Genomic DNA, 27,471 nt, shown 5'->3' on the forward strand with positions numbered 1-27,471 from the left:
AGATTAACCCTATGTAATTCTAAGTATACAATTTTTTAAATTTGTTTGTTAAATAACTTATAGATTGGAGCCATATGTTTATAAAAAAATGAAATTGATCCCCTTAATCTAACAATAAAATAAGTGATATATTTTCTTTTATTCAGAATATGATTTTTTTTCTTAAGTCCAAAACACTTAAAGCAATAGTGGTGCAATTAATTATTCAATTATATTGTAAAGAGCGTGAATTGGAAACTAGCAATTGTATATTTGGCACACACATTTGTTACGAAAAAAACCCTCACATTGTCCAGCACTGCGGCCTTCATCTGTGCAATGATTATTACAGTTATAGTTGGACAAACATAAACCGTGAAAAGTTTTGCTCGGAGTTTTGCAAATTTTCGCCTCAACTAACATTAGTCCATTATTCTCTTCTACAAAAATAAGAATATCATTATAAATTTTATCACGGCCTTTCAACTTAGTATTATTTGAGAGAAAATAAACTTACGATGAATGAGAAAAATTAACATGATGATAACAAATGAAAACGAATTGTCCATGATCGGTAAAAACAATCAAACTTATTCTGATGATAGAGATTTATAGTGGATTCAAGATTGAGAGAAACCAATTTATAGTGACTTCAAAACAACATAAAATAAATAAAGTATTCTTAGATTATTAATATTTATCTCTACTCAATATCACATTTGGATTCTCACAATCCAAAAAGATTTTGTAGATTAATTATTTAAATATTGAATAGAGTAATCTTGTAAAGATTTTTAAACTTTTGTGGCAACTTATATTTTATTATTTTTTGAAAAATGTCAGGTATATTAAAAATAAATAAAAAAAAAAATCGCACAACAACAAATAATGACATAAAAATAAAAAATAAGAAAAAACGGTACTTAATAAGTTATCGAGCTTGTAAATCCTCTAAAAAAACTATTAACTCCATGTCATACTCTATTGTCCTTTCTGAACGAATCTCATAAAACATCATAATAATAGTATTATGAATGATACGCATCGGACGACTACGATCATTGAAAGTTCGGCGATTTCTCTTCAACCATATAGTTCACACCAAAAACAATTGGGATAATAACCCAATTATGTATACCTACCATATCAGCTGAATCAATCCAAATTTCCGAGCAACTACCCAAAGACTCGGGCATCACCAATGAATTCTAGTAATACTCCACAAATTACTCCAAATACTAGTTACCCCTCAACAATGCAAAAGTAAGTGAGTTGCTAATTCAACATCTTCGTGACACATACGACAATGACTAGCCATAATACAACATTTTTTCATGCACATATCATCTGTTAGAATTTCACCATGAATAATGCTTCATCCAAAGAACGAAATTTTGGATGGAATCTTTGACTCCCAAAATTTTTCCCAACAAAAGTTATATTGAATTATTTTAGCGAATGACTTGTAACAATGCCCCACATAGAAACTATCAATATCTTACCAACGCATAATGTCTTGTTTAGACGGTGAAACTTTTTTTTGGGGAGGGGGGGGAAATGACTTATTTATCATTTAATTAAAATCCCAAAAGGGAAGAAAAAGTACATGAGTTTTGAAATTATGATAAAACAAACCTTTGTCTTAATTTTTTTTAAACAAAAGTATAAATCAATCACTCCAACAAAGTACAATCATGTATACCAACAACCATTAAACCAAATAAAAACCAACAAACACAAGCAAAATTTATCTCGCCTTGAACATTGAAACTTTCGTGACTTACTCAAATTTGATTCCCCATTTTTGGCATAACCCCAAATTTTCCGAAAATTTAAGAGCCCCTCCACGTGTGAATAAGAGAGAGACCATCGAAAACAATATTATCACTCCATTTTGTATCCTCGTGTTTTTATACTCTTGTGAATATCCTAGCATTCCTCTCCATTCAAACATGATACATTAAGGTTCCAAGAAGCGTTTGAAGATGTTGGACTTGAAATAATTACATTTTGTCTTTATGAGCACTAGGCTTTGGATGTTACTCCAATCAACTGAAAAGCTTTGTAAGCTGAAATTATTCGCAAATTTTCTCCAAAGTGCGTTAGTGAATGCACAATTACCAAATAAGTGAGGAATCGTTTCTTCACAATTGATACAAAGGACACAACTCGTATTCGGTATTGTCATGAACTTGTTGATTCGATCTCAGTCATTAGCTGTCCTCTATAAACCAACCAAAACGTAATTTGATGTTAATGAATGATCCTAGAAGACCACACACTATGATATTATTATATAATATTTCCTCTAGAATGTATACAATCCCATGCTAGATTAGAATTGAACTTGTTATTAGTCTCAACCTTCCATTTATGTAAATCAGCCCAATCATGATAGGATATATGATTTACGGCATCAATGATTCTTACCCCATCGGGAAGTAGCCTTAGAGTATCATTACATTGATCCACTTTTTTTTGGGAAAAACGACTTAGCATTATTTCATTAAAAATTTCCAAAAATGGGAAAAAAACACGAGTTTAAGAGATCATTCTAGACATGCCTAGAATGATTTTGAAGTCGTAACATTCTGAATAAAATCTAAAAAGCTAAAAACGTAAATAAATTATCTAATTACAATGCTTTCAATTCTAGTGAGTTTAAAAAATGGTAAATTTCAGTTTCTACAGATATTTCAGTTCTGCTCCGTGCTTGGAATTCTTGTCCACGTTCCTACAAGGGCGCTGCATTCCGATACAATATCTTTCCATAACTCTTCAACGCTCCTGCGGGTTCTGCCATATACCCTTGCATTCCGTTCATGCCAAATGTTATACACCACTGCTCCAAAGCTACACTTGAACACACTTGTTGCAAATCTATTTCCCTTGGCTTTGAGTAGTGTTGCATCTTTGATTTTATTCCATTCGCTCAGAAAACTGATCAGCTCCAGGCTTTTATAGAATCTGTCCTAAAGCTCTGAAACAATACATCAGTTCTCGAATAGGTGATCTATGGTTTCTTCATTTCCTCTACATTGACCCTCTTTAACCTCATGAACACTTGCCATCAGATGTGCTCTTCTTACTCTTATGTTTGCGATTTTATATCTCGTGAGAATGAAAACTCCCTCAAACCATGGATCGTACCAAAAGAGTGTGCCTCTACCATCATCAAAACAAACTTGGTACATCGTTCTCAATTTTTCTTCAATTTCAACACCTTCTTTATAGACAATGGAATGTCCTCCTTAATCCTACACGTGCATATGCTTTTTTACACTTTTATGAATCTTGAATGGGCCCAACGAACTCACAATGAGTCTTTTTTTTCAATTTCCCCATAAATGTTTATAAGTAAATGCGTTGTTCCATTTTGTGCAATCTTTGATTCCGAGACCTCCTTCCTTTTTGGGTTTCCATACATCTTCTCATCTAACTTTCTTTCCTCCACGCCCATGACTACCCCATATGAAGTCTCTCATTAACCGGACAAGATTCTTCATCACTTGCTTATGGATAACCATATGTTGTGCCAAGAAACATATGTTATCCATTGTAACCTTCGTAATAAGCTCAAATTTTCCCGCATAAGACAAACTATTATAGGCCCAACCATTGATTGTATTTTTGACCTTCTCAGTGAGCATTCGACATTGTGTGATTCTGAGTTGTTTGGAGGAAAGAGGCACTCCCACGTAACGGACAGGCAGTTCACCTTCTTTAGTACCGATAATATTGAATATGTTTTCCTTTGTAACCTCATCAACACAACCATAAAACACCAGGCTTTTTTCTTCATTGATGTATAGGTCTGTAACATTTTAGAATTGATTTAGAACTTCCTTTATGTTATTCATGGAGTCCACATCCGCATGCGATACAACAAATAGATCATCTGTAAACAAACATGGGTAATTTCTTCCTCTAAACAGAAAGGATGATAGATATATGGTTTACTTTTCAGTATCTCCTTAAAGATACAATTGAATATTTCCATGATTAGAACAAAGATGTATGATGATAGATATGGGTTCCTTTATCTAATATTATTTTCTCCTTTGAAGAATCATTCATGGACACTATTTACACTTACAATGAAATGAGTAGACATCACGCACTACATAATCCCCTCCATAAAAATGTTAGGAAAGCCAGAAATAATAAAAAAGTCTTGAATAGCATCCCATCGAATGGAATCAAATGTTTTTCTAATGTCAACATTAATAGCAATCTTAGGTGTTATTCTCTTCCTATCATAACCTTTTAAAAGACCTTGCATAAGAAGAATATTATGAGAAATAGAACGATCAGGAATGAATGTTGACTGCCCATTACTAACAATACAAGAAATAACGTTTTTAAATATGTTAGAAATGATTTTCAAAATAATTTTTTAAATAACATTACAACAAGAGATAAGGTGAAAATCTTATATCCTTTTAGTAGTAAAACCTTTAGGAACAAGATTTATAATGGTAACATTCCATTGTTTCAATATTTTCTGTTTTTGAAAGAATTTCAGCACCCCATTCACCACATCCTTGCCAATAATGCTCTAGTTACTTTTAAAAGAACGTTGCATTGAATCTATGTGGCCCAAGACTCTTATCCCCATTCATATGAAACATCGCTTGTCTAACTTCTTCACCTGTCACCCTCTCCATCAACTTTCTGCCTTTATTGTATCCAATCTACTTCAATCTAATCCTACATAAGTAGCTGATGTTCTGGAATTTACTCTCTTAGTGCCAATCAATTCCTTTGTGAAATATGATTATTTTCTCACGAACTTGTTTATGTCCAGCCGCAACCCCACCATTTCACATATTTCTAGCTGAATATTTGTGAAAAAGAACGGTGTATTTTTATCCCAAAAAACAGCCAACTCTACCTAGATTTCTGTCTAGAAAAGCTCTCATTATGAGCACTAAACACCCTGAATTCAACAAGCACCGTCTTCTCCAGGTCAGCAAGATTGCTAGGTTCATTGCTGCAAATGATTTTCTGGTTAGATTTCTTCAATTGTATTCTTAGAAGTCTAAGATTTTTAGAAACCTAAAACATTGGAGTCCCTTCAATTCGGCTAGCTCAGAACTCCTCCAATATATGAGTAAATCTAAAATCGTCCATCCAAAAGTTGAAGAACTTGAATGGCCTTTTGATTCTTTCTTCCTTTTCCCAATTTAACCTAATTGGGCAATGATCTGATATTCCAAAATTTAGTACATGAACATGGCTGTTAGGAAGTTTAGTCAACCATGCTTTATTAACTAGCCCTATGTCAATTTTATTTCTCCTCATGTGGTCATTACCCCTGGAAGACGACCATGTAAACGGATTTCCTGAATTAGAGGGCTCCATACAGCCAATGTCCCTTATGCAATCATTAAAATCGATCATTCCTTGAGAAATACTAGTATTTGGGCATCTTTCCTGTCTATATTTGTTGCATTAAATTGTCCAAGATAGCCCAAGTCATATTTTTATAAATATTATTCCTCAACAGCTCCCACAACTGTTTCTTGTTGCTTTCCAAATTGTCCCTATAAACTACCGCAACACATAACTTATCAATTGTTCTCTTACAAGTGACTTCAACCAGAATGAATTGATCCCTATTAACATCTCCTTCACATCAACTAGTTTCTTGTTCCATCCTATCCAAATTCTGCTTGTTTTGTGTTAGAATTATGCACAAACCTCCAATCATTATCATAGCAAAGACCTCCAATCCTATCAATATTTTTTAGTTTGACTTTAGTTTCGAGAATACCCATAACCGTCACTTTCAGCCTTTCAATAATCTTTTTCACCTCTCGACATTTTATAGGGTCATTGAGCCCTCTTATGTTCCAAGTGACTAAGTTCATGAATGCTGAAAAGTATTTGACTCTTGACTTTCTACTTTGTATCTTCTCTTACCCATTTTCTGTTTTCCTTTTTTCTTTTTCCTTGCCCTTTCTGATTTTGTTCCATCTTCTGATTCCATATTAATCTTAGGCTTTCGTACTTTAATATCCAGGAATCGGATGGTTTCAAACGATGAGGCCTGACTGGTCAGATTCCTGCTCTCACTTTCATTAGTCAATAAAATGATGATGCCATGTTCTTCATTCCTCATTCTTCTTGCCATTCCAAATGTAACTAAATTGTTCAAATCAGGATCATCATCTTCTGTAATTGGATCAATTGTATCAAGATCATCCTTGCTTTCACCCGTCTTCATCATGCATTCATTGTCAATCTAATTACTCCTTACTCCTTTGTTTCTCCCTTTAGCTTTAGATCTCCCAACTGTTAATACATTGAACCTATTTCTTTTGACTGTAAAATCCTCATTTACATGTTTGTTGTTACCATGCATTGTCACTTGTTTACTTCCTACCAAAAGTAAACTCTATTTGAGATGATGTCTCCATAATGTTTAATCTCCTTCTATATCTAATTTGGCTAGAGAAACCACAAAATCGATGATCAAACATGTCCTTAACTGTGGCATTTCTACATATAGCAATGGAAGCAAGCACATAATACGACATAGATAGACTTTTGACACTACACTAAATGTCGTCCCAAAATCTAATTGAAAAACTATCCTCCATAAATCTAGACTGCTCACAAAAAATTTCCACGTGAAATATTATTTTCCCTCCAAATGTTACACCCCGCTAAATAATTAGATATTTGGTGAATCAACCAGACCAATCATTACCATACTTATATCTGATTATCGATGCCCAAAGACTATTCGGCTCCATTACAAAGCTTTTTTAATTGAAAAAAACGCTGAACATGAAATTCTTTTGAAAAAAAATACATTTTTTATGTTTTTACCAAAATATGGTTTTTACAATGCCATGTTCTTGGCCAAATTTTTACAAGAATATGTCCTTCAAATACATACTAATCTAGCTAATTATCACCAACATCAGCATCATCTACTATCATCCAACACGATTCTAACAACTAAATCTATAGCAGAATCAATAAAAACCTAGAAATAACTTCTCTTTATACGTTTGGCACTAAACTAGAAGCGGTTCTAGGAAGTTTGTTTTGCTCCTAAAGAATTAAAGAACATAACGGCGACTGAAATGCGACAAAATGAGAAAAAATAACAAAAATAAGGTTTCGAGTCTAAACCAAAAATATGGTTTCTAAACTTCAACACTTGCTTACCATTTTGAATGAGGAAGAAAGTCGCTACGCCGAAGAAGGAAATCGTCAGTCGTCGGATAGAGAAATAAAAAAAAAATCACCTTTTAGAAATATCTCTTTTTGGAAAGAGAAGAAGAAGAGGCACACGAAGATTTGTCATTTCTTTTTTTCTTCTTTTCTCTCTCCTACACATGTGGCAGGCCACGTCGGATTGGTGGCCTTGCTTTCGTTGACCTTGACCGTATCAATTTTTGTTAAAGTTTAATGAAATTATAAATCATATGGACAATATTTGTATTTTTTATATTAGACTTTCAACTTGTCTCTAAGTACCTATTTGATGTGGTATTTCATCGATTTTATTCTCTTATCAAGTTATTTCAAATAATAAATTAAATTATTTATACTTTATTCTTTTATATTTTTAATAGTAAAATACAAATAAATAGAACGGTAGTTTTATGGTGATAGATAAAAAAAAAGGTATAAATGATATATAAGGTTATATATCAAAAACAACTTTAATAAAACTAACATGTAGCCCGTGCATTTGCACGAGTAATGATATATAAAATCAAGAAAAAAATTTATATTAAAAATTTGACTTTATAATTTAATTCAATATTTTGTTTATCTAATTATTAAAAAATATAACAAAACTTATCTTTATTCACTCGTTTTATTTAAAATTGTTCTGTTATTTTTTTAAGCCTACCCAAAATCATATAAATTGAAAATATTCATTATGTGGAAATAAAAGTAATTTTGATCAAACAAATATTCAAATTGAATTTTGAATCAAATTACTAATCAAATATAAAGTTCTACTGAGGTCTAATATTACTTATTATTATATACTTATTTGAAAAAATAAGAATATTAAAAAAATCATCTAACCAAATTCGAGGGTGCATTCTTAAATATTTAATAATTACTTAACTGTTATGTTAACACTTTAACCGTTAGACCACATAGGATGTTGAAATAATTTTATAATTTTGTGTATGTATATATATTTTGTAAGTTAGATTTTGAATAATTATATAAATTATCTACTAGGTCTAATATTACTTATTATTATATACTTATTTGAAAAAATAAAATATTAAAAAATCAACCAACCAACTCATTTAAGTTTTTATATTTATAATAATTTTGATTATTTAATAACCAAATTTGATGGTGCATTCTTAAACATTCGATTACACCTTTAGGCATAAACCCTTAGGTTTTTTTATCACCAATGTTTGTGTTACTCAAGCCAATATTCCCTCCTTGGACGAACCTTTAGGTTTTCTCACCAAGGTTTGCGTTACTCAAGTCGACATTTCCTCCATGGACAAACTCTTAGGTTTTCTCACAAATGTTGCGTTACTCAAGTCGACATTCTCTCCATGGACAAGTCATTAGGTTTTCTCAAGCCAACATTCTCGTTTTCGCTTCATCCCTTAGTTTTTTTATCAACAATGTTTGTATTATTCAAGGCGACATTCCCTCCATGGACGAACCCTTAGGTTTTCTCACCAATGTTTGTGTTACTCAAGCCGACATTTCCTCTATGGACAAACTCTTAGGTTTTCTCACCAATATTTTCGTTACTCAAGCCGACATTCCCTCCATGGACAAACCCTTATGTTTTCTCAAGCAGTTGCAAGTTCGAAACATACATATACATTTTTTTATTTTATTTTTAACCGTTTTAAGTTTATGGGTGGGTCAACCCACAATCCGACCTAAGTATCCATTTACTCTCACATATATATCCAAAATAACCACAACTCTCAACCCGGCAATCCCGACACTTTTGGAATTAAGCATCATTTTATCTATATATATATATATATATATATATATATATATATATATATATATATATATATATATATATATATATATATATATATATATATATATATATATATATATATATATATATATTAGTTAGTTAAAAAATTGAACTTATAATTTTAAAATGTTTCGCGTTCATCAAATTTGGTGTTAAATTTAAAAATATAAAGTTTTTTTAGTCTAGTTGGTTAAAGGTTGTATTTGTTTTGTTAGATTGCAAGTTCGTAACATATATATAGTATTTTTAATTTTATTTTTAACCGTTTTAAATTTATGGGTGGATCAACCCAAAATCCGATTCAAATATCCATTTACTCTCACATATATATCCAAATTAACCACAGCTCTCGACTCGACAATCTGGACACTTTTAAAATTAAATATCATTATATATATATATATATATTCAAATGATATTATAAACAAAATTAATAAAAATTTACAAATTTTAACACAACAAAGACAATATATATATATATATATATATATATATATATATATAAATAAACTATTGTGAATTATACAAACAAAATTCTATGTTGATTATCAAGACTGATTCAATATCAAACAGTTTAGTATTTTTCTTTCCAATTTATAAACTCAAATAACTAAACACAGCATTATAATCTTAATTGGAAAATGTTTACTAAAATATCATTTATCTACATTCATAAATACTTTCAGGAAATCACTTGAAGATTAATACATCTTTAATATCACTTCATAAGATTCATAAAGTTTATCATCATCAATATAATTATCCACAACAAATTGATATAAAACATCTAAGAGACGCAAAAGATGAGAAAAATCAAGCAATTCAATAACCTAAACGTATTTGTTTATCATAAGATGAAGAGAATACGGAAAACAGAATCTTATCCATTTTGTTTCATGAGTTAAATTGCATACATTTGTATTTGCTGACGAACACATTCACAAAATTTGACAACCGACGAGGCTCTTTATCCAAATAATCTATGGCAAACAAAAATAATGTTTTGTTAAATCAACAAATGGAAGTCCAAGAGGTTCACGGTGGCATTGTTTCTTGATTGTTGTCTAACGAATGAAACACCAAAATCACAAGGACTCGCACATCAAGAGTCTTTGATGGGCCGTGTTTGCTGCCGAGTGTAATCCAATGTGTTTCTGCATAGAAGAGCGACCAAAAAGAGTTTGAGTGCGTATGACATCTGTCGAGATCATACATACTGCAGTGAAAGATTTTTTTTTTTTATATGTGATCAAATCATTCATGAAAAATGACCCACAATAACTAATAAGGTTGGGTACTCTAGTTTTATATTGGTTGGACTACATCTATTTTGTATGTCAAAGGGGAAGGTGTCTATTATGTAGACTTCCAAGTGGTTGTTCAATGATCCCATAAAACATAAATAACTTTTTGTGTCGATATTTGTATGTATGAAATATAAATTTTTGAATCGCAACAACTTTTTCTAAGTCCGATCCGACGTGATTTGTGATGTTGAATCTAAGTCCATAGATTCCATATTGATAGATTATGTGTGTCCTTGTGAATTCTCTAGATGATTTGAGTTACTGTAGGGTTTAATATTGTTTCGACTCATTTTGTGAAATAATCAATGATTACGAGAATGAATCCATGTAGGCAGACTTTTGGAGATACTTTTCAATTATGTAATTACCCAAAGTAGAGAATGGTCATGAAGACATCAACGTGTATAACTCCAAGGAACGAGTTCGCACTAGCGTGAATTTGATAATTGTGATATCTTCAAACGTATTTGGTTGTGAACTTGTATAGTTCTCACTTGTTTTTGCATAATCCATTTAGATACTCATTGTCTTCTAGATATAGTTGACTTGCTTCATACCATGGGGGAGTGTCAATTTTGCATGCTAGGATGAAGGTTTCTCTAAATAGAAGGTATAATTCTAGAATCGATTTTTAGTGGTTGAAGAATGATGTTCGAAGGAATGCTTATCAAATCTGATAATATTACTAGTGCGTTTACAAATCACGAGACTTGTAATATTGGCACTAACTTAATTTGAAATCGTGAGACTTCTACGAACTTTTACGATTTTAAAACTTACAAGTGGCCACCACAGCCACCACAAGATAAGGGCGTGACAAGAGGTGGAGAAGGTTTGTAACCTAGGAGAAGAAACAAATGGTGCCCCTAATGGGGAACATCATGAATCTTGGGGTCTTTTTAACCTAGAGAATGAAAATGAGTGATCTAAAACACGAATAAAAGTGAAGTAAAGCCACTCAAGTTTATCTTCTCTATGTGGGTTCCATATGATTCGCAATGGCTAATGACTAGTCCCACAAAACATAGTATGTCTAGGTGCCCCACAAATGTTCCCTAGATAAAGTGATAAAAAAAACATGATATAATTTTGTTGTGGAATATAATGAATATTCTCTCACCACTCAAAAAATGTGGTTTGTCTTTTTGTCCGCATAAGATAACACATTGACCTTATGATACTGCTTTATAAAAATTAAAAAGATAAATTAATTGATATTAATTATTAAACACTCACTTTTGAAACAATAGTTATATAGCTTAATTTATATAGCATATAATAGATTATGCAAAGTGACAACTCTAATAAATTTGTTTTTCCATGCCAAGTCCATGACTTTGGTGGATAACGATATATCATAATAGAATCGTGTAAGAAGGTTCTTATTTTAGATCTAACCAATTTGATAATGTTAAGGAATCGCAGTTGTTGTTGATAGAAAAAAGCTCTAATTGTAACAAATGAAGTAGGTGAATATGAGTGCTTAAGAACGAGTTTATAGATTGTTTAGCTTAAAAACTAGGGGAGAGTGGGCCACAAGTTTGACGAATTTGTATGTCCGTGCCAAGCCCATGACTTCAGACCGTTAGATGGAAAATCGAGCTAGATGAATGAGGTCAAGACTAGGGCTTACAAGATATAGACATCATATAAGAATTTGTAGATCAAAGTGTTAATTAAATTCCTCTTCAAAAGTTGAATCAATTGGAAGTGGTCAATTCACAATCAATCGTTTAAAAAACTCAACATGCCTATAATTATAAAAAAAAAATAGTGAAAATAGTGTCTACAAATCCTTCTTTTCATAATTCTCCAACAATTGAGCAAACATTTGTTTACTGATATTGTGTCTTCATAGGACCAGATGCCCAAATTATGTTAGACATTTTGGATACCAATGAAGTCACTTTATGATATCATCTTGAGCTCTTTGATTGTTTTGTAAATTCCTATAAAACATTTTCTAAACTAAATGAACAATGGGATAAACTAAAACTAGAAACTTAGCCCCATCGATGAAGAGACGTTACAAATAAAATTAATCACGAACGAAGATTTCAAGATCACAACATCAAGTAAATGCTTGAATTAGAAAAAAGATGGACACTACCTAAACTCCTCCGTGAACATTTTGGTCCTATCGGGACATGTCAGTGGCTGACTTCGAATCTCAATTTTTTAATTTTTATTTGCTGAGAATTGATAATATTATACCATGAATATGAAAAAAATTATGTAAAAATTTCTTTGGAGATCTTTTTAGTTCTCCTTTGATCATTTAGTGAGTTAGGTTAAAGTAAAGAGATTCAAATATAAGAAGGCTTGAGAATCAAGGATATAGATTATTTAAAAAAATTCTCTTGTTAAAATGATGCAACAAATTCTCTTCAGAGCCTTAATATTAATGGGTTGATATGTTCAGACATTCTCGGTAGGAGAAAAATTATCGATCAACTTCTTGGACGATGTTTGGTATAGTGTTAGAAATCTTACATTGTCATTCTCAACACTCATTTTGGTCGCGATCTGTAGAAATGTTTTGGTCAATGATATGTTTGATCAACATTCAAATAGTTTCGCGGGATACAGAAGAAGACTTAATGATAGAGATGTAACATTACATTAAAAGATGTTGATTTTAGTGGGCGCAAAATGGTGATTCTGTTACGGTCCAGAAATAATGTTGCGGTTCCAAAATAATTTTAGCACCCTCCCACGGTCCTATTGTGCACTTGGGCTAGATTTTTGTTTTTTTTTAATATTCTGTTTTGTTTTTCTTTTCTGTTTTTCCCAAACTGAATTCTGTTATATATTTTTCTAATAATTGTTGTAACAAGAATAACTGAATATTCTGAGATAAATCAGCAACTATATAAGGTTGATCCCTCTTCTCCAAGGACCCATGAATATGAATGGAATGAATATATGAAATTTTTGTGAAAGTTCTTTACCCCAATTGTATTTTCTGTTTTGAACCTTTGTTTTGGACTGTTTGGTATAGATCAACAGTATTTTTTCTCATCCTTGATTCTTCTTTCCCCTCATCTCAAATTCTTCTTTACAAAACCTTTGAAATCAAGAACTTACAAACACTAGTTATAAATCAACTCGTAACATCTTGGTATCAGAGCAAGACGATTCTAATATGATAGAAACCCGCCAGCAAGCATAGATGGAATCTCTAAAGACCCTAATCGAAGGTTTGTCCCAACAATCGGCCTCTATGTATGTTGCACTTCAGAAAAATATGATCGAATTAAGCAATAACATTGACAGAAGATTCAATGCCGCTAAAGAAAGACTAGCAACGATTGAAAGTTGTACGTCTGGAAATGGCCAAGATCCCCGCACCCGACCCTGCGATGATGCTTCTTGCCACGGTCCTCCTCCGAACAGGCCCTACCAACACGGCCAACACTATGTTCCTCCAACCCGTCTCACCAAGGTTGATTTTCCTCGGTTTGATGGGACCGATGTAGAAGGTTTGATCATATCCGCTGAGCAATTCTTTAGGGTGGACAAGACAAATGATGCCATGAAACTAGACATCTCCCCTATTCACATTACAAATGAAACAAGAATGTGGTATGAGTCGTATTTGTAGAACCACAACCATAGAAAAGCCTTGAGGTGGGATGTATTCAAGAGAGACTTCTTTCTTTAATTCGGTCCTTACATACATGACACTCCCATGAGACAACTGATGAACTTGAAGCAGGTTACTACTGTCCAAGAATATAATCTCCACTACATGTCGATTTTCCCAAAAATTGCACAATATGCCGAAAGAATATGTCATAGATTGTTACTTGTTCGGTCTAAGGGAGGAGATTGTGAACTGCATTAGGCTGCAATTTCCTAGGTCCCTAAATGAAGCCATGTACATGGCTAAGGTCCAAGAAGAAACGTACAGGTCCCTAATGAGCAGTGGGAACTTGTACAACACTAAATCGTCGCTACTGCCCAAGCCATCCAATATTAACACGGCCTAGCCAAGAACCAACCGGACGACCGACCCCAAGAATTCTTTCCATGCGTATTCTTCTAGTATAAATCAGTGCTACATGAAGCAATTAGACCCGACTGCAATGGATGAAAAAAGTAAGAAAGACCTATGTTATACTTGCAATGGAAGGTGGGAGCCCAACTATAGGTACAAATACAAATTATTCATGGTCTCGGCTAATCATCAAGAAGTTCAAAACCCATTCAAGAACCAGTTTTTGATGATCCACCTTTGCTACTTGAGGCATGGAATGAACCAACCATATCTTTGCATGCATTGACAAGTTCTAAAACTTTTCAAACGCTCCAGATCCTTAGTAAATCGGGAACTTCCGGTGGTGATCCTGATTGATACAGGCAGTACCCATAATTTCATCAAAATAGCAGAATTTTGGAGAAAATAAGCCACAATTGTACGCTCACCCAAGCGCAATCGGTTCGAGTGGCTAATGACTCCAACATTTTATGCTCCAGCATTTGCTAAGACCTGAAATGGTCAATGGAAGGAAACGACTACCAGACAGAAATGAAGGTAATTTCCATGGACGGATATGATGTTGTATTAAGCATCGAATGCTGATTACTTTAGGTCTTTTATCTTGAAATTTTGAAAAATTGACAATTTCTTATGAGAAACAAGGCAGAACCACAGTCTTGCAGGATATTTCTCGGGCACAGGTCAACATGTTACAAGACAACCAGCTAGACAAGACCTTGGAAAAATATAGTGTTTCTACCATGGTGCAAATAAAGAGTAAGCATGAAAGTCAAATTGTTTCACTTGCGACAATGACATTGGAAGAAATTCCTGAAGATCTTCAGCATATTTGAGGTCTTCAACGCTCTATTCCAGCAACCCGAACACTTACCACCAGTCAAGAGAATAATTAGAATTCATGGCTACTTTGCTGCCCCTATGATGCTGGTCCGGGAGAAGGAATTATGCTGGATTTTTTATAACACTCTAGAGTATAACCAGAGCTGGAAAAAATATTTTTATATCTACATCAGGTCCTGGAGACATTGCAACAACAAAGGTTTGTTCTCAACAATAGAAAACTTGACTTTGGGTGCACACAAATTTCTCATGTATGCGGAGTGGCGACTGACCCGGCAATGCTAAAGACAACAAGGACCCGACCAGCTCCACTATTGAAAAGATGTTACCGAAAGCTTTTTAAGGATTGCAGTCCTATACTCCGACACTTTCTGGACCTATTGAAAATCCGACTGAACGAAAGAGAAAAGTGTTCTCTTTGAAGATTGGAGGATGCGCACTAGAGGCTGACCAGACCACGGTCTTTTCGTCGACGGTGACGAATTTTGAAGGGGGGGGGATAATGTTACGGTCCATAAATAATGTTGCGGTCCCAAAATAATTTCAGCACCCTCCCACGGTCCTATTGTGCACTTAGACTAGATTTCTGATTTTTGTTTTAATATTCTGTTTTTTTTTTTCTTTTCTATTTTTCCCAAATTGAATTCTGTTATTTTCTAATAATTGTTGTAACAAAAATAATTGAATATTCTAGGTAAATCAACAACTATATAAGGCTGGTTAATCCATCTTCCCCAAGGACCCATGAATATGAATGGAATGAATATATGAAATTTCTTGTGAAAATCTTCAGCCCAATTGTATTTTCTATTTTGAACCTTTGTTTTGGACTGTTTGGTATAGACCAGCAATATTCTTTTCTCATCCTCGATTCTTCTTTTCCCCTCATCTTAAATTTTTCTTTACAAAAACTCTTCCGCTGCACTTTGATTATATATTTCTCATCCGGTTCTTGAAATCAAGAACTTACAAATATGACTTCCTATAAGAGAAGTGTGATTCTAAATTACCTTCAAAAATCTCGTTTTTTGGATGGAGTGTCATACATGGAGAGATTTTGACGGATAATAAATGAATGAAGAAATGATGTATTATGGTTAATCGTTGCAGAATGTGTTGCGAAAAGATGGAGACTACACCTCACTTGTTTTTGCATTACAAAAGAGTGACTAAGATTTGAAGCTTATTTTGAAATATGATTGATATTGAGTGAGTGATGCATTAGTTAGTCATTAGTTGTTGGGATGTTTGAATAGAAACCGCGAGTTTGGTAATATTAAGTCGATGAGTCTATATCCCGATTATTGTCTAATTGACTCTATTTAGTTCGAAAAGAACCGTAGGACGTTCAGTGATCGCGGTTGACCGATACGTTTATTCCATAACATTATTGTTATGACGATAGAGAGATCTTTTCTAAAAAATCGGTGGAGGCGGTCGGTGAACTCATTGATGTTTTTGAGAATTTCTGAGCTCGTTAAAACTAAATTTTATGTTAGGTTTGTTCGTTCATTCGTTATTGAAAAAAAAAAATGTTTTCATTGTAACTCTCAAATGATTAATCTTGCTGTATTTCAGATATGTTTTGTGACAAAGTGAACACTTTTTTATTATTAATTTTGTCGTTATCCTTAAACGATTATAATTTATATAATATATTTTTAAAGTAAGTTTTTTTTAATTTCAACAACCATTAATATTATTTACTAAACAAATATATTGAAAAAGTGTAAATTTAAACAGGGTTATGCTTTCTCCGCTTCATCCCTAGTCTTTCTCTCTCATCTGGTTCGAGAATGGCGGGAATCTTATCTTATGCCTCTGTTTATCCTCCCTACTCCCGGAGAGCTTTCACACGCATAGTACCGTTGCGGTCATCTTCTCAGGTCGCCGTCGCACCACTTCTTGATCGTCGTCAGGAGAACCATCCGTTTGTGCCGGAGGTGTTCTTCCATCTCTGTAAATACGACTGAATATCTTCACACACCTGATTGAAATTCATTTAAACTAATGATATGTTCGATTGCATTGTTCTCTATGATGAAGGTTGAAAAGGCGGTGGATTCTTTGTATTCAGAGTTCAGAGCAGTGGATAATCTAGTGGCTAGAAACACAAGTCGCCTCCTCAGAGCCTATCAGAATGCTCGAGTTGCATCTCATGTAAGAACAAATGCTTTAGTTTTCCAGTGTTCTATTGATGTAAAGAATCTGGATTTTTCTCTTTGAATGTGATACATTTGAATAATGGAAGTGAATGTAACATGTTTGAGTGGATTAGCGTATTTCTTTGTGGTACTTGCTTAAGCTGACTGTGATTGCACATAATCTCCACCTTTTTGTCTATCCATGAGTTCTTTGAAGGTGCATTTACATCTAGGTCATGCTATAAAATTTAATTTGGAGGCAGTGCTGATGGAATGCTAAAAGACATTAATATTGCAAAGTTGTTTGATCACTATCTCCAAAATAGTTGAATTCTACCAAAATTTATTGAAAATATCTTCTTTGAGGGATGATAATGAGAGCTTCAGAATGTTGGAAGCTTGTAACCGTTTATCTAAGAAATTCAGCTACTGTCTTATTGAGTTTGATCGGTAGACATATTTTTAGTTCTTTGAATGTGCATTTCAAACATATACAGTTGTCATACTGGTATTGTTACCTATTTGTTCTAGATCTTTTGATCATGCGCTTGATTGCACAGAACTAGCTAAACTACTTACTCATATTTCTCGAGTAGCTAACCTTGGCCATATATGTGTCAGCATTTTGCTGGTTCCACAGGGTATGGTCACGATGAAGCTGGGGGACGTGAAGCTCTTGATCAAATCTTTGCAGAAGTTTTTGGTGCAGAGTCAGCTATAGTCAGATCACAGGTTTCGTTTGCCTTGTTGACTGTTTCATCAAACTTTTACACCATGTTTGAAGTTTTTTTCATTATGTGCTATTATCAGTTTTTCTCAGGTACCCATGCTATCACATGTGCATTGTTTGCTTTTCTGAGACCTGGTGATGAGGTAGGCTATCATTTTGCTGCAATGTGTTGATTCTGTATTAGGTTATATTTGGTCAGAGTAGAATTGAAATTGGAATTGGAACTGGAATTTGGTCCAATTCCAATTTCATGATTTGTTTGATCACTTGAAATAAAGAATTGACATTGAAGTTATAAAACTGATGGAATTCCAGCCTTTTTATTTTGGAAATATAATTCCAATTTTGTTGTTGTGTTAAAACATTATTCATTTGGTATCTTTAATATTAATTTGAAAGTACATATTTAATATTTTTTTGTGCAACTAATATTCATTTTGAGTTAAACGATTTTATATGATTGGTCAACGTGTTAGACCATTAATTTTGTGATTTGTAGAATAAAATAGAAATGTTTAATATATTTCAAAAAAGATCAAAATTTTATGAAGAATTGCAATTTTAGATTTTTCCAAACATAGGAATTGTATTGTAATTCAATTCCAATTCTTGTGGAATTGAAATAAAATTCTAATTGTAATTTCAATTCCAATTACATTAATCCAAATATAGCCGGAAGATTATTACTCCTTTGTAATTCATTATGCTTCATTATTTGAACAATTATCATTTAGATTAAGTTGATTATCAGCTTTTGGCAGTTGCTGGTGCTCCTTATGATACCTTAGAAGAAGTCATTGGAAAAAGGGACTCTCGCGGATTGGGTTCCTTAAAAGATTTTGGTGTAGAGTACCGAGAAGTGCCTGTAAGTTTGTAACTGCAAAATTTATAACTACATTTGATTTTCTTATTTGAATAACTATTGTGAACTCTGCTCACACTCACAGTCTTTCAGCTTGCAGAGGATGGAGGTCTTGACTGGAACTCCCTAAAGCATGCTATTAAACGTAAAACAAAATGTGCTCTCATACAAAGGTCATGTGGCTATTCTTGGCGACGCAGCTTAAGTGTAAAGGAAATAGGAAAGGCAATTCATATAATCAAGGTATTTCTTGCGGCTGTCCTAAAACATAAGGATATGTTTGGATGTGTATAATTAGAATTAGAATTATAATTCCAATTTTATAAGATTTGGAATTGAATTACAAATTAATTCTCATGTTTGGAAAAATCATGGAATTGTAATTATGAGGTGGAAATCATGGAATTGAAACTGAAAAAATAACATACATTCAATTCCATTGGAATTATAATTTCAATCCCAATTCCTTATTTTAAGTTATCAAAGAAACAAAAGATTTGGAATTAAACCCTCAGTTCCAGTTCCGCCTGAACCAAACATAGACAACAAGTTTTCTTAGCCAAAGTAACTGTTTTGGCAATTCAGTTTATGGGTAAAGAAATTTGAATGGCAATTAGTTCAATCTATCTGTTTCTTTTGGTAGTCACCAATACTTCAAAAAATTGCTTAGTTAAAAAACTAACAAGAATGATACTTAAAGCTTGGATGTTCAGCAAAGAGTTGGATATGACCTCACTGCATATAAATCCGTCTAATAAGAATAGCAATGAACAAAATGAATTAGCTTCTTTGGGCTATCCTTTGAATCAACTGGATCATGCCTTTGTTGATCCTGGACTTCAGCACCTTGTTTGATGTTGGTTCTTTGAGATTATTTTGCACTATCCAATTAACTATGTACTCAAAAATCGCATCATTCAAATCATCACAAAAATATCTTATAATGTTTTTTTATCATCCCCGTGTAGTACTCCACTACTCCTCATATCCCATGATAGAGTGGTCAAGGATTTGACTGCTCTGATACCACTGTAATAGTTAAAACCAGTAACCACCATCAACTAAGAAGGAGAGGAGAAGACAAAATGTAGACTGGGATGAGATAAAGGCAGAGTAAGATGAGAATAGATAAATAAAAGGTGCGGATACATAGTTCTTCGAATATTCATCATAAACATATCCCTGATTCTCTACTCTACTCCTTATATACACTCCACTTTCATATCTAAGTGGGCCTAAAGTAATTACATAAATGACAATATTTCAATATGAAATTCTTGGACTAGACATCACATGTAGCTTTTTAGTCCTTGTAGAGGCTTATTAAATTCTTGTCCTAGTTATTCCTTTCCTCACCAACCAAGGTAGTTCAAGTGGTAAAAGTCTTGAACTAAGAGGATGTTATCTCATGTTTAGCTCACAATGAAAGTATCTTGATTGAAGTGGAAAATTATGGCAGTAGAATGTTATGCTAGCCTTTTCTAAGGAAAAAAACCTTGTCTCAAAAACAAAACTCCTTTCTTTCATATTATGCATCATAACCTCCAATCTGGTAATGCAATTGCATTTGTATTTCTCCACAGATGCAGAATCCAGATTGCTTGGTCATGGTTGATAACTGCTACGGTGAATTTGTAGAAGACATTGAGCCTCCAATGGTGGTAAGTCATAAGTGTGATGTGTACCATATGATAGTTTTTCTATTTTTATTTCTGAGTAGCTAATACATATTACATTAGTAGGGTGCTGATCTAATTGCAGGAAGTTTAATAAAAAATCCTGGTGGAACAATAGCACCATGTGGTGGATATGTTGCAGGAAAGGAAGAATGGGTAAAAGCAGCTGCAGCTCGTTTATCTGCACCAGGGCTTGGCATTGATTGTGGCTCCACTCCTGGTGACATAATGCGAGCCTTCTTCCAGGGCTTGTTCCTATCTCCTCAAATGGTTGGTGAAGCAGTCAAGGTAGAGCTTTGATTGAATGGTTTTCCTTCAATATTGTATGTTCTTTCTTTAGGGTAACAGTTATCTTTTGTATAGGGAGGCTTATTGATAGCTGAAGTTATGGCAGCTAAAGGCTATAAAGTGCAACCTCTTCCTAGGGTTACTCGACATGATATAGTTCAGGTTTACTTCTTCTCAATTGATTACATGGTTTATATCAATTAATAAAGACTATTACTTTGGTGCTGGAGTAGTTAGTTATCCATTGAATGCTTGTGATTAAAAAGAATATAACCAAAAAGGAGTTCAATTTTTTATCTAATGCTTTTTTTTCAGGCAGTGCAACTGGGAAGCCGCAAATCCCTTATTTCATTTTGTGAAGCTGTACAAAGGAGCTCACCTGTCGGATCATTCACCAGACCTATTGCTGGCTTAACTCCTGGGTATGCATCTGAGGTCAGTCAAATTTTGGGGATTTTTTTCCTTTCCTTTCCTTTATTTATTATTTTCTTTCTGGCAAAGGTTATAACCTAATTTTGATAAACGGAAATAAATTATACCCGACATGTTGAATATGGTGAACAGAAAACATAAGACAATAAACAAGAAGTGACTTATGCTAAGAGCAAGCTACTCAGATTTTTTGTTGAAAATGTGAATCTTTCCATTGATCCACAGTCATAACGAAGATCACAGCAACCATAAAGAAAATCCAGTACAATCATGACATGAGTTAATCAAAATGAAGTACACAAAAAAAAAAACTCAAATTGCCTAATCAATGTTCGACTGAGGTCAACTTGAATAAAAACCACAAAAAAACTCTCAGATGTTTCCAATCAACATTTGCGAGACCAATCCTGAGTCAGTATTCATCTTCATTTTTTACTTAGAATATTACAGCATTTCACCGCTTTCTATATCTGTTCTTTTGTTTTTCTTGGTCTACCAAAAACTATTGCATTTCGTTCCTTCAGTTCAAATCTCACAAATAATTGCAGTAAAAAGCATTTGACGGTTCATCTCGAATGTTTGGCCACCTCATGATCATGCATTTCATTATTATCTAGACTTAATAACCCTGATGGTGTTTTCAGGTAATATTTGCTGATGGAACATTTATAGATGGAAGCACAAGCGAACTCTCATGTGATGGACCACTAAGGGAGCCATTTGCTGTTTATTGTCAGGTGTTGTTTCCGTTCAACTTCTCCTCCTCAAGAGTGTCTATTTTCTTGCCTAAATCTCTAATTTGATGGGATTTTTTTTCCTCGAACAGGGTGGCACCCATTGGACTCAGTGGGCATTAGTTCTAGGAGATGTCTTGAAATCAATATGAGGTGAAATTGAACCACCTTTCAAATTAATCGGGTTTTCCCATAGTGGACGAACATCTGAATGAGCCCTTTCTTCCTAGCATGTTGCATCAAAGTATGAAGTGGCCTTCAAAAGATTGGAACCTAAAAAACGGTCTGATCTATTGATGCTGGTAGAACAGGTTTAACTCACAGTGTTTATTATTGCATTAAAGAAAATATATGCAGAAGGAGCTTTAGCTATGTAGATTGTGAGTAGAGAAAATAGGAATATCTTTATCAAAAATGAAACCAATATTCTTAATATTTCTTATTAGTCACAAGATCAATCAACTGGTGGTACCAAAGTTTGGTAAATTATCTTCTTTATGATAATTCATTTTTCAATAGTTACAGAATTATCATGCCACTAACAAAGAGAGGGAATTAAGTTCATAATGTTACATGCCACTAACAAAGAGTCCTTCTAGCATACAAAGATTAAAACACAACAATAAACTATATATTTATACTTCAAACAAGAAAAAAAATCTATATAACTTATACATTCTTATACTTTATACTTTACATAACTAATATCTGATACATTTGTAAGGGGGTTATTATGTATCTCATTGATCATTTATTTGTCCTTGGTTTTGGTAATTCTAGTGATTATGGTTTGAAAATCAACTTCCGAAATTCCTCGTAAGAACGCAACATTACTAAACAGTTGAAGTAATGTATCCACCAGGACCACCACCTCATAGCCGAGATCGAATGAAAATCCTTTTTGACTCTGACATGGTAAGGCCAATAGATTCCGGATCCTCCTTTACCTTCTTCTTCTTATTCTGAGTTGATAGTATCTCGTTTTGCTGTTCCAATTGGTTCATTTCTTCTTCTCGCAACTTCTTCTCCATCAAATATGCATCTGATGCACGAAAAGGGTTTTCATCTTGCAATCCTTCCTTTCCACCACCTGAACATGTAATCAAATTAACTGTATTCTTAGAGACTATTAACTGTATTCTTAGAGACTTTTTTTCACGTAGATCATGAATCTACATTAGTTGATAATCAAGAATATAATCTCATTATGATCCAAAATATCATATTTGCTATGTTAGGGTAGTTAGTTCAAATATGTGGCTATTTTGTTCAATTATTGCAGAAGAAGAAAATACTAATTTCAATGGAAACACCAGTAAAAACAAATGCATCTTTCTGGTTTTAAACACGACACTTGTTAATGAGGTTCAGCCAACAATGCATATATCCTCATAGAGTTGTTAAAGACTAAAATATTATTACCCTCTTAAACCACTACAAAATATAAACTCTAAATAAAATATGCATTCAAAATCCATCGATCTTTGTCTTGACGATATCATACTAATTGAGATAAATGAGTCAAACCTCCAACTTGACACATATCGATCACATCTTCTTATTGACAGTAATCGTAATAAACACTAATGAAGAAACATAGAGAAGACAATAATTGTGAATGCAATGAATAAGAAGATTTATCGAGGATCAATGAGTGACCTTTTTAGTCAGTCCCCTTCCAAATCTTTGGGTAGGAGGTCTTTCCCTAGGGGGTTCTGGGCTAACGAGAAGATTCCATGTTCAGGGCTTCTCACGTGGGTAAGGAAAATCTTAAGTTTCATCGCAAGTGAGTGTGGGAGCTAACAATCCTAGAGCTATTATTTTTGAGGAATCTACTTAATAGTGAGCATAAAAGTGTTGAGTCCTTTATGTTGAGATTACCAAGCGAATTCTTATTCGCAATAATTTATTTTCTTCGGTGGTGTCTCCTCACTAAGCGATATTCTTCTTGTCGTTTCAATCTTTTTTCATAAGTTTTTTGGTGGCCTTCAATCTTTCTTTAGCCTGATCAAATAATGGGGCTCTACTTTTGGTCGCCCATTCTATATATTTTCATGGAACAATTGTCCAAGCAATTCACAAATACTGAAATACACCTGCCCAAACCCACTAATAATAAACCCTAATTTGTCTAAATATATGCAATGAACCATATGTATAAGCCAAGGTGAAGGGTAACTTAGATTTTGGGGGCAATTATCCAAACTAATAGTAGATGATTCTTGAAATAAGGTGATTATACAATCTAATATTCTTCCTAATGAATACAGGGAATTAGCCCTTGATTCTTCTTCCTCCCTCATTCTTCCCCAATCTTCTTGCTGATTTTGGTCACTATATATAAGCAATAACTAAGACAATCATGTCTAGAAAAACCAATAGACCTAAATTACCGTCTTCCACATCAATTTCATATTGTAATCATAGAATTTGAATTTTTAACCTAAAAAGAATGGAATTGAAATTTCCAATTCAAGGTAAATCATAGTAGCGCTGCGAAATGAGGAGGAAGAGACTCACCGAGAACTCCTTTGAGAGGTTTGTTGGAAGCGGAATCGACAGTGAATTTGCTGATATTGTTCAGAATCCAAGCGTAATAATTCAGCTTCTGAGGATCCTTTGCTCTCACGGCGCCGGTGACCGGAAGATCAGTGATTGGCGGCGGGTAACCGGTGGTTAGTTTGATGGCTGTTGATCGGAGATCATCCCAAATGCCCATTGAATTCTCTTCTTTTCATATTCTCTCTCGATCATCATCTTCGTCTAGGTTAAATATGGGTCGAGTCAACATATATGAATAACCCCTTCAATTCATAGTTAGCTTTGAAATTCACTCCCTAACTTTTCAAAATTAGATTATTTTCTATCTCATTTTGACTTTTAAAACAAGAGTTTTGGTGCTTACTCTTTTCTTCTTTCATTTCAATTTAAAAGGTTATTAGTGAGAATCGAATACACTTAATCTTGAGATGTTCTTAATGAGAATCGAACGTTTGACATTTGATCTTTTAAATCACGACTAATGTCATTTGAACTATTTTAGTGAGTTTATTGGTGCGAATCGAAAATGTAATATTTGATCTCTTTATATCACGACTAATGTCATTTTAATTATTTTAGTAGGTTAGTTTTAAAAAATAACTTAAGTAAATGAAAATTTTGAATTAAATTAGTTATTATTCAAAATTATATACAATAACCTCTTTTAACTAAGAAAATCTTGATGAGAATTAAACCCTTTTTTCTTATAAGATTCTTGTACTAGTTAAAAAAATAAAATTGACTAAATTAAGTGAAAAAATGAAATGGTTTTTCAAAATACAAAATAAATTTTGAAAACCTCGTTAAAATAAAATTTACTTTCCAACCAAAACTGGATAAGTAGGAGGATAACTATATATATATATATAATAAAATTAAGGTAAAACTTACCTATAGGAGAAAGGTTGAATAGTTTTCATACTGGAAATTGTTAGAACTTGTTTGATAAGATTCAATATAATTTTTTTTGTTGGGTTAAGATTTAGGAATCAAAGATATGTGCATAAAAAAATATTGTATTATGGTAAGTCATTATCGTATGTGTTATAATGAGGTGAAATTGACAACTCACTTACTTTTGCATTGTCTTAGCGGTTAAGAAGTTTGGATTAAGACGACTAATATAACATACATACATATTTGGGTTACTGTCACGATTATTTTTTTGGTGAATTATCTCGTTGGAGATAAATTGTCGAACTTTAAATGACCGCAGTCGTCTAATGCGGATAATTTATAATTGTATTATTGTGACATTTTTTGATATTCGTTCCGAAAAGTCGATGAAATCGGTGAAAAGTTAATCGTTTTTCGTGAGCTACGTACTCGATAACCTATTGGGTAATGTGTTTGTATTATTTTTCTATTTTTTTTTAATTTTATTAATATAATAAATTACTTAAATTTTTTATGTTGAAATTAAGGGTAATACTTATCCCATATTTTATTTTATTTTAATTTCCTTAGATATTAATTTTTGTTTTCAGGAATGTGTTAAAGCTCTTCTAAAAAAACTTATGTCAACTTCAAAAAGTTCAAGGAATTTTTTATATATTACCTTTTACATGGGATTATAAATTGAATAGGCATCTCACAATTTTGTGAAGAAAACAAATACATATCAAAGATATCAAATATAATTAAATTTTTTAGTGATAATATATTTGTGTTGATATATGTAAAGTTAAATTTTAAAATTGATGATATAAAAATAAACAAAACTATCTGATTGAGTTTTGAAAAAAAAAATAATATGATTTTGTAAAATAACATTTTATTAAGTAAAAACAAAAATAGACTAGATAGTGATGTTAAAATTACCGACTAACAATCGTGCTCTAATAATTGAATTGTGCGCTACAAATTAAAATTTTGAATTTACACAGTGAAGTTAAAATTGAAATAATTAGACTAGATTAATTTTTATTAATTTAAATACAAAATTATAAATTTTTGATTAAATACAAATTTGATTTAATTTTTTCGTGTTGTGCACACGAAACTTCGGAACCGGCTCTGAAACGTAGGGCAAAGATCGACGTTTCCTTCTTAGCATCGCTACCCACTGCTTCATTTCTCTGTTCCCGCAGTGCCTAAGTTTCTAAATACTTCATTAATAAACCATTGTCAATAACCCACATAAATAAGTAGTAAACCTTCAATTATGAAATTGAAAAATTACTAAACATTTTATTAATTCACAGCAAAGAAGTTCATACACAAGCATACATAACACAATAATCTCCACTTGCATACAAGTTTTGTTGTAACAAACCATTTTTCGAAGAACATTAATTTCTCATTATATAAACATATTAAACAACAATCCCAACAACTCTTAACTAACCGACACCGACACTTGCTTTGTTCCATTTCCACGGTCTCATTTTCTGCTTAGGAAAAAAGAGTACATTGAAGTTGACATTATTCCCTAATAGAAAACGCTAAACAAAAGATGTCATTATTAGTTATTACTAAATTTTGTAAACAAAGATCACTACTTATCTTCAACAATGCGGGCATGATCCATCTTGCATTTACCATTTTAAGCAATTTACCATTTCCTTAAGCAATTTTAAGGAAACTCGACAATTTACCATTTTTTCTCGTCGTGTGGCAGTTGAGGTGTGGAATTTAATTGTCGCTAATGTTTTTGTTTTTCTTATCTTGTTTTTTATTATAGTAAAGCGGATGATATTTGGTTACAAAGGAATATATGAAATAAATAAAAGACATTAACCTGGGAAAATATTTCTAGGACAAAGAAAGTGCAGCAAGTAACAACTCCAATTCCTCTTCCTGTGATGTGGTCCTCTGCTTCATTTGACAAATTAATTACTAAAAATATAAGTTAATGCTTTGTAACAAGTGTAACGGTGTTTAAACGACTTTTATCATTTTCATTATACATTAACTATTTAAAATAAA

General features: G+C 32.9%; 2 protein-coding genes across 3 annotated transcripts; one reads left to right on the plus strand and one right to left on the minus strand.

Moving 5' to 3' along the window:
• The first annotated feature begins 16,875 nt into the window (after window positions 1-16,875).
• LOC124940324 (uncharacterized protein YnbB-like) lies at window positions 16,876-22,533 on the plus strand. Of its 2 annotated transcripts, XM_047480835.1 has the most exons (12): window positions 16,876-17,079; window positions 17,183-17,296; window positions 17,902-18,012; window positions 18,091-18,153; window positions 18,762-18,875; window positions 18,966-19,115; window positions 20,456-20,533; window positions 20,615-20,836; window positions 20,912-20,998; window positions 21,152-21,271; window positions 21,913-22,005; window positions 22,095-22,533. In XM_047480835.1, exons 1-12 carry the CDS (start codon window positions 16,933-16,935, stop codon window positions 22,152-22,154), a joined length of 1,359 nt encoding a protein of 452 aa, XP_047336791.1. In that variant the 5' UTR covers window positions 16,876-16,932; the 3' UTR covers window positions 22,155-22,533. The 2 variants fall into 2 exon arrangements, with proteins under 2 accessions (XP_047336791.1, XP_047336790.1); XM_047480834.1 differs by having other exon boundaries at window positions 17,902-18,153.
• An 84-nt stretch (window positions 22,534-22,617) lies between these two features.
• On the minus strand, window positions 22,618-24,740 carry LOC124940325. The gene is made up of 2 exons (XM_047480836.1): window positions 24,523-24,740; window positions 22,618-23,092 (listed from the first exon to the last, which is right to left on the minus strand). Exons 1-2 carry the CDS (start codon window positions 24,719-24,721, stop codon window positions 22,875-22,877), a joined length of 417 nt encoding a protein of 138 aa, XP_047336792.1. The 5' UTR covers window positions 24,722-24,740; the 3' UTR covers window positions 22,618-22,874.
• Window positions 24,741-27,471: the final 2,731 nt, after the last annotated feature.

Source organism: Impatiens glandulifera, chromosome 5 (assembly GCF_907164915.1).
Source record: "Impatiens glandulifera chromosome 5, dImpGla2.1, whole genome shotgun sequence".
NCBI lineage: Eukaryota > Viridiplantae > Streptophyta > Magnoliopsida > Ericales > Balsaminaceae > Impatiens > Impatiens glandulifera.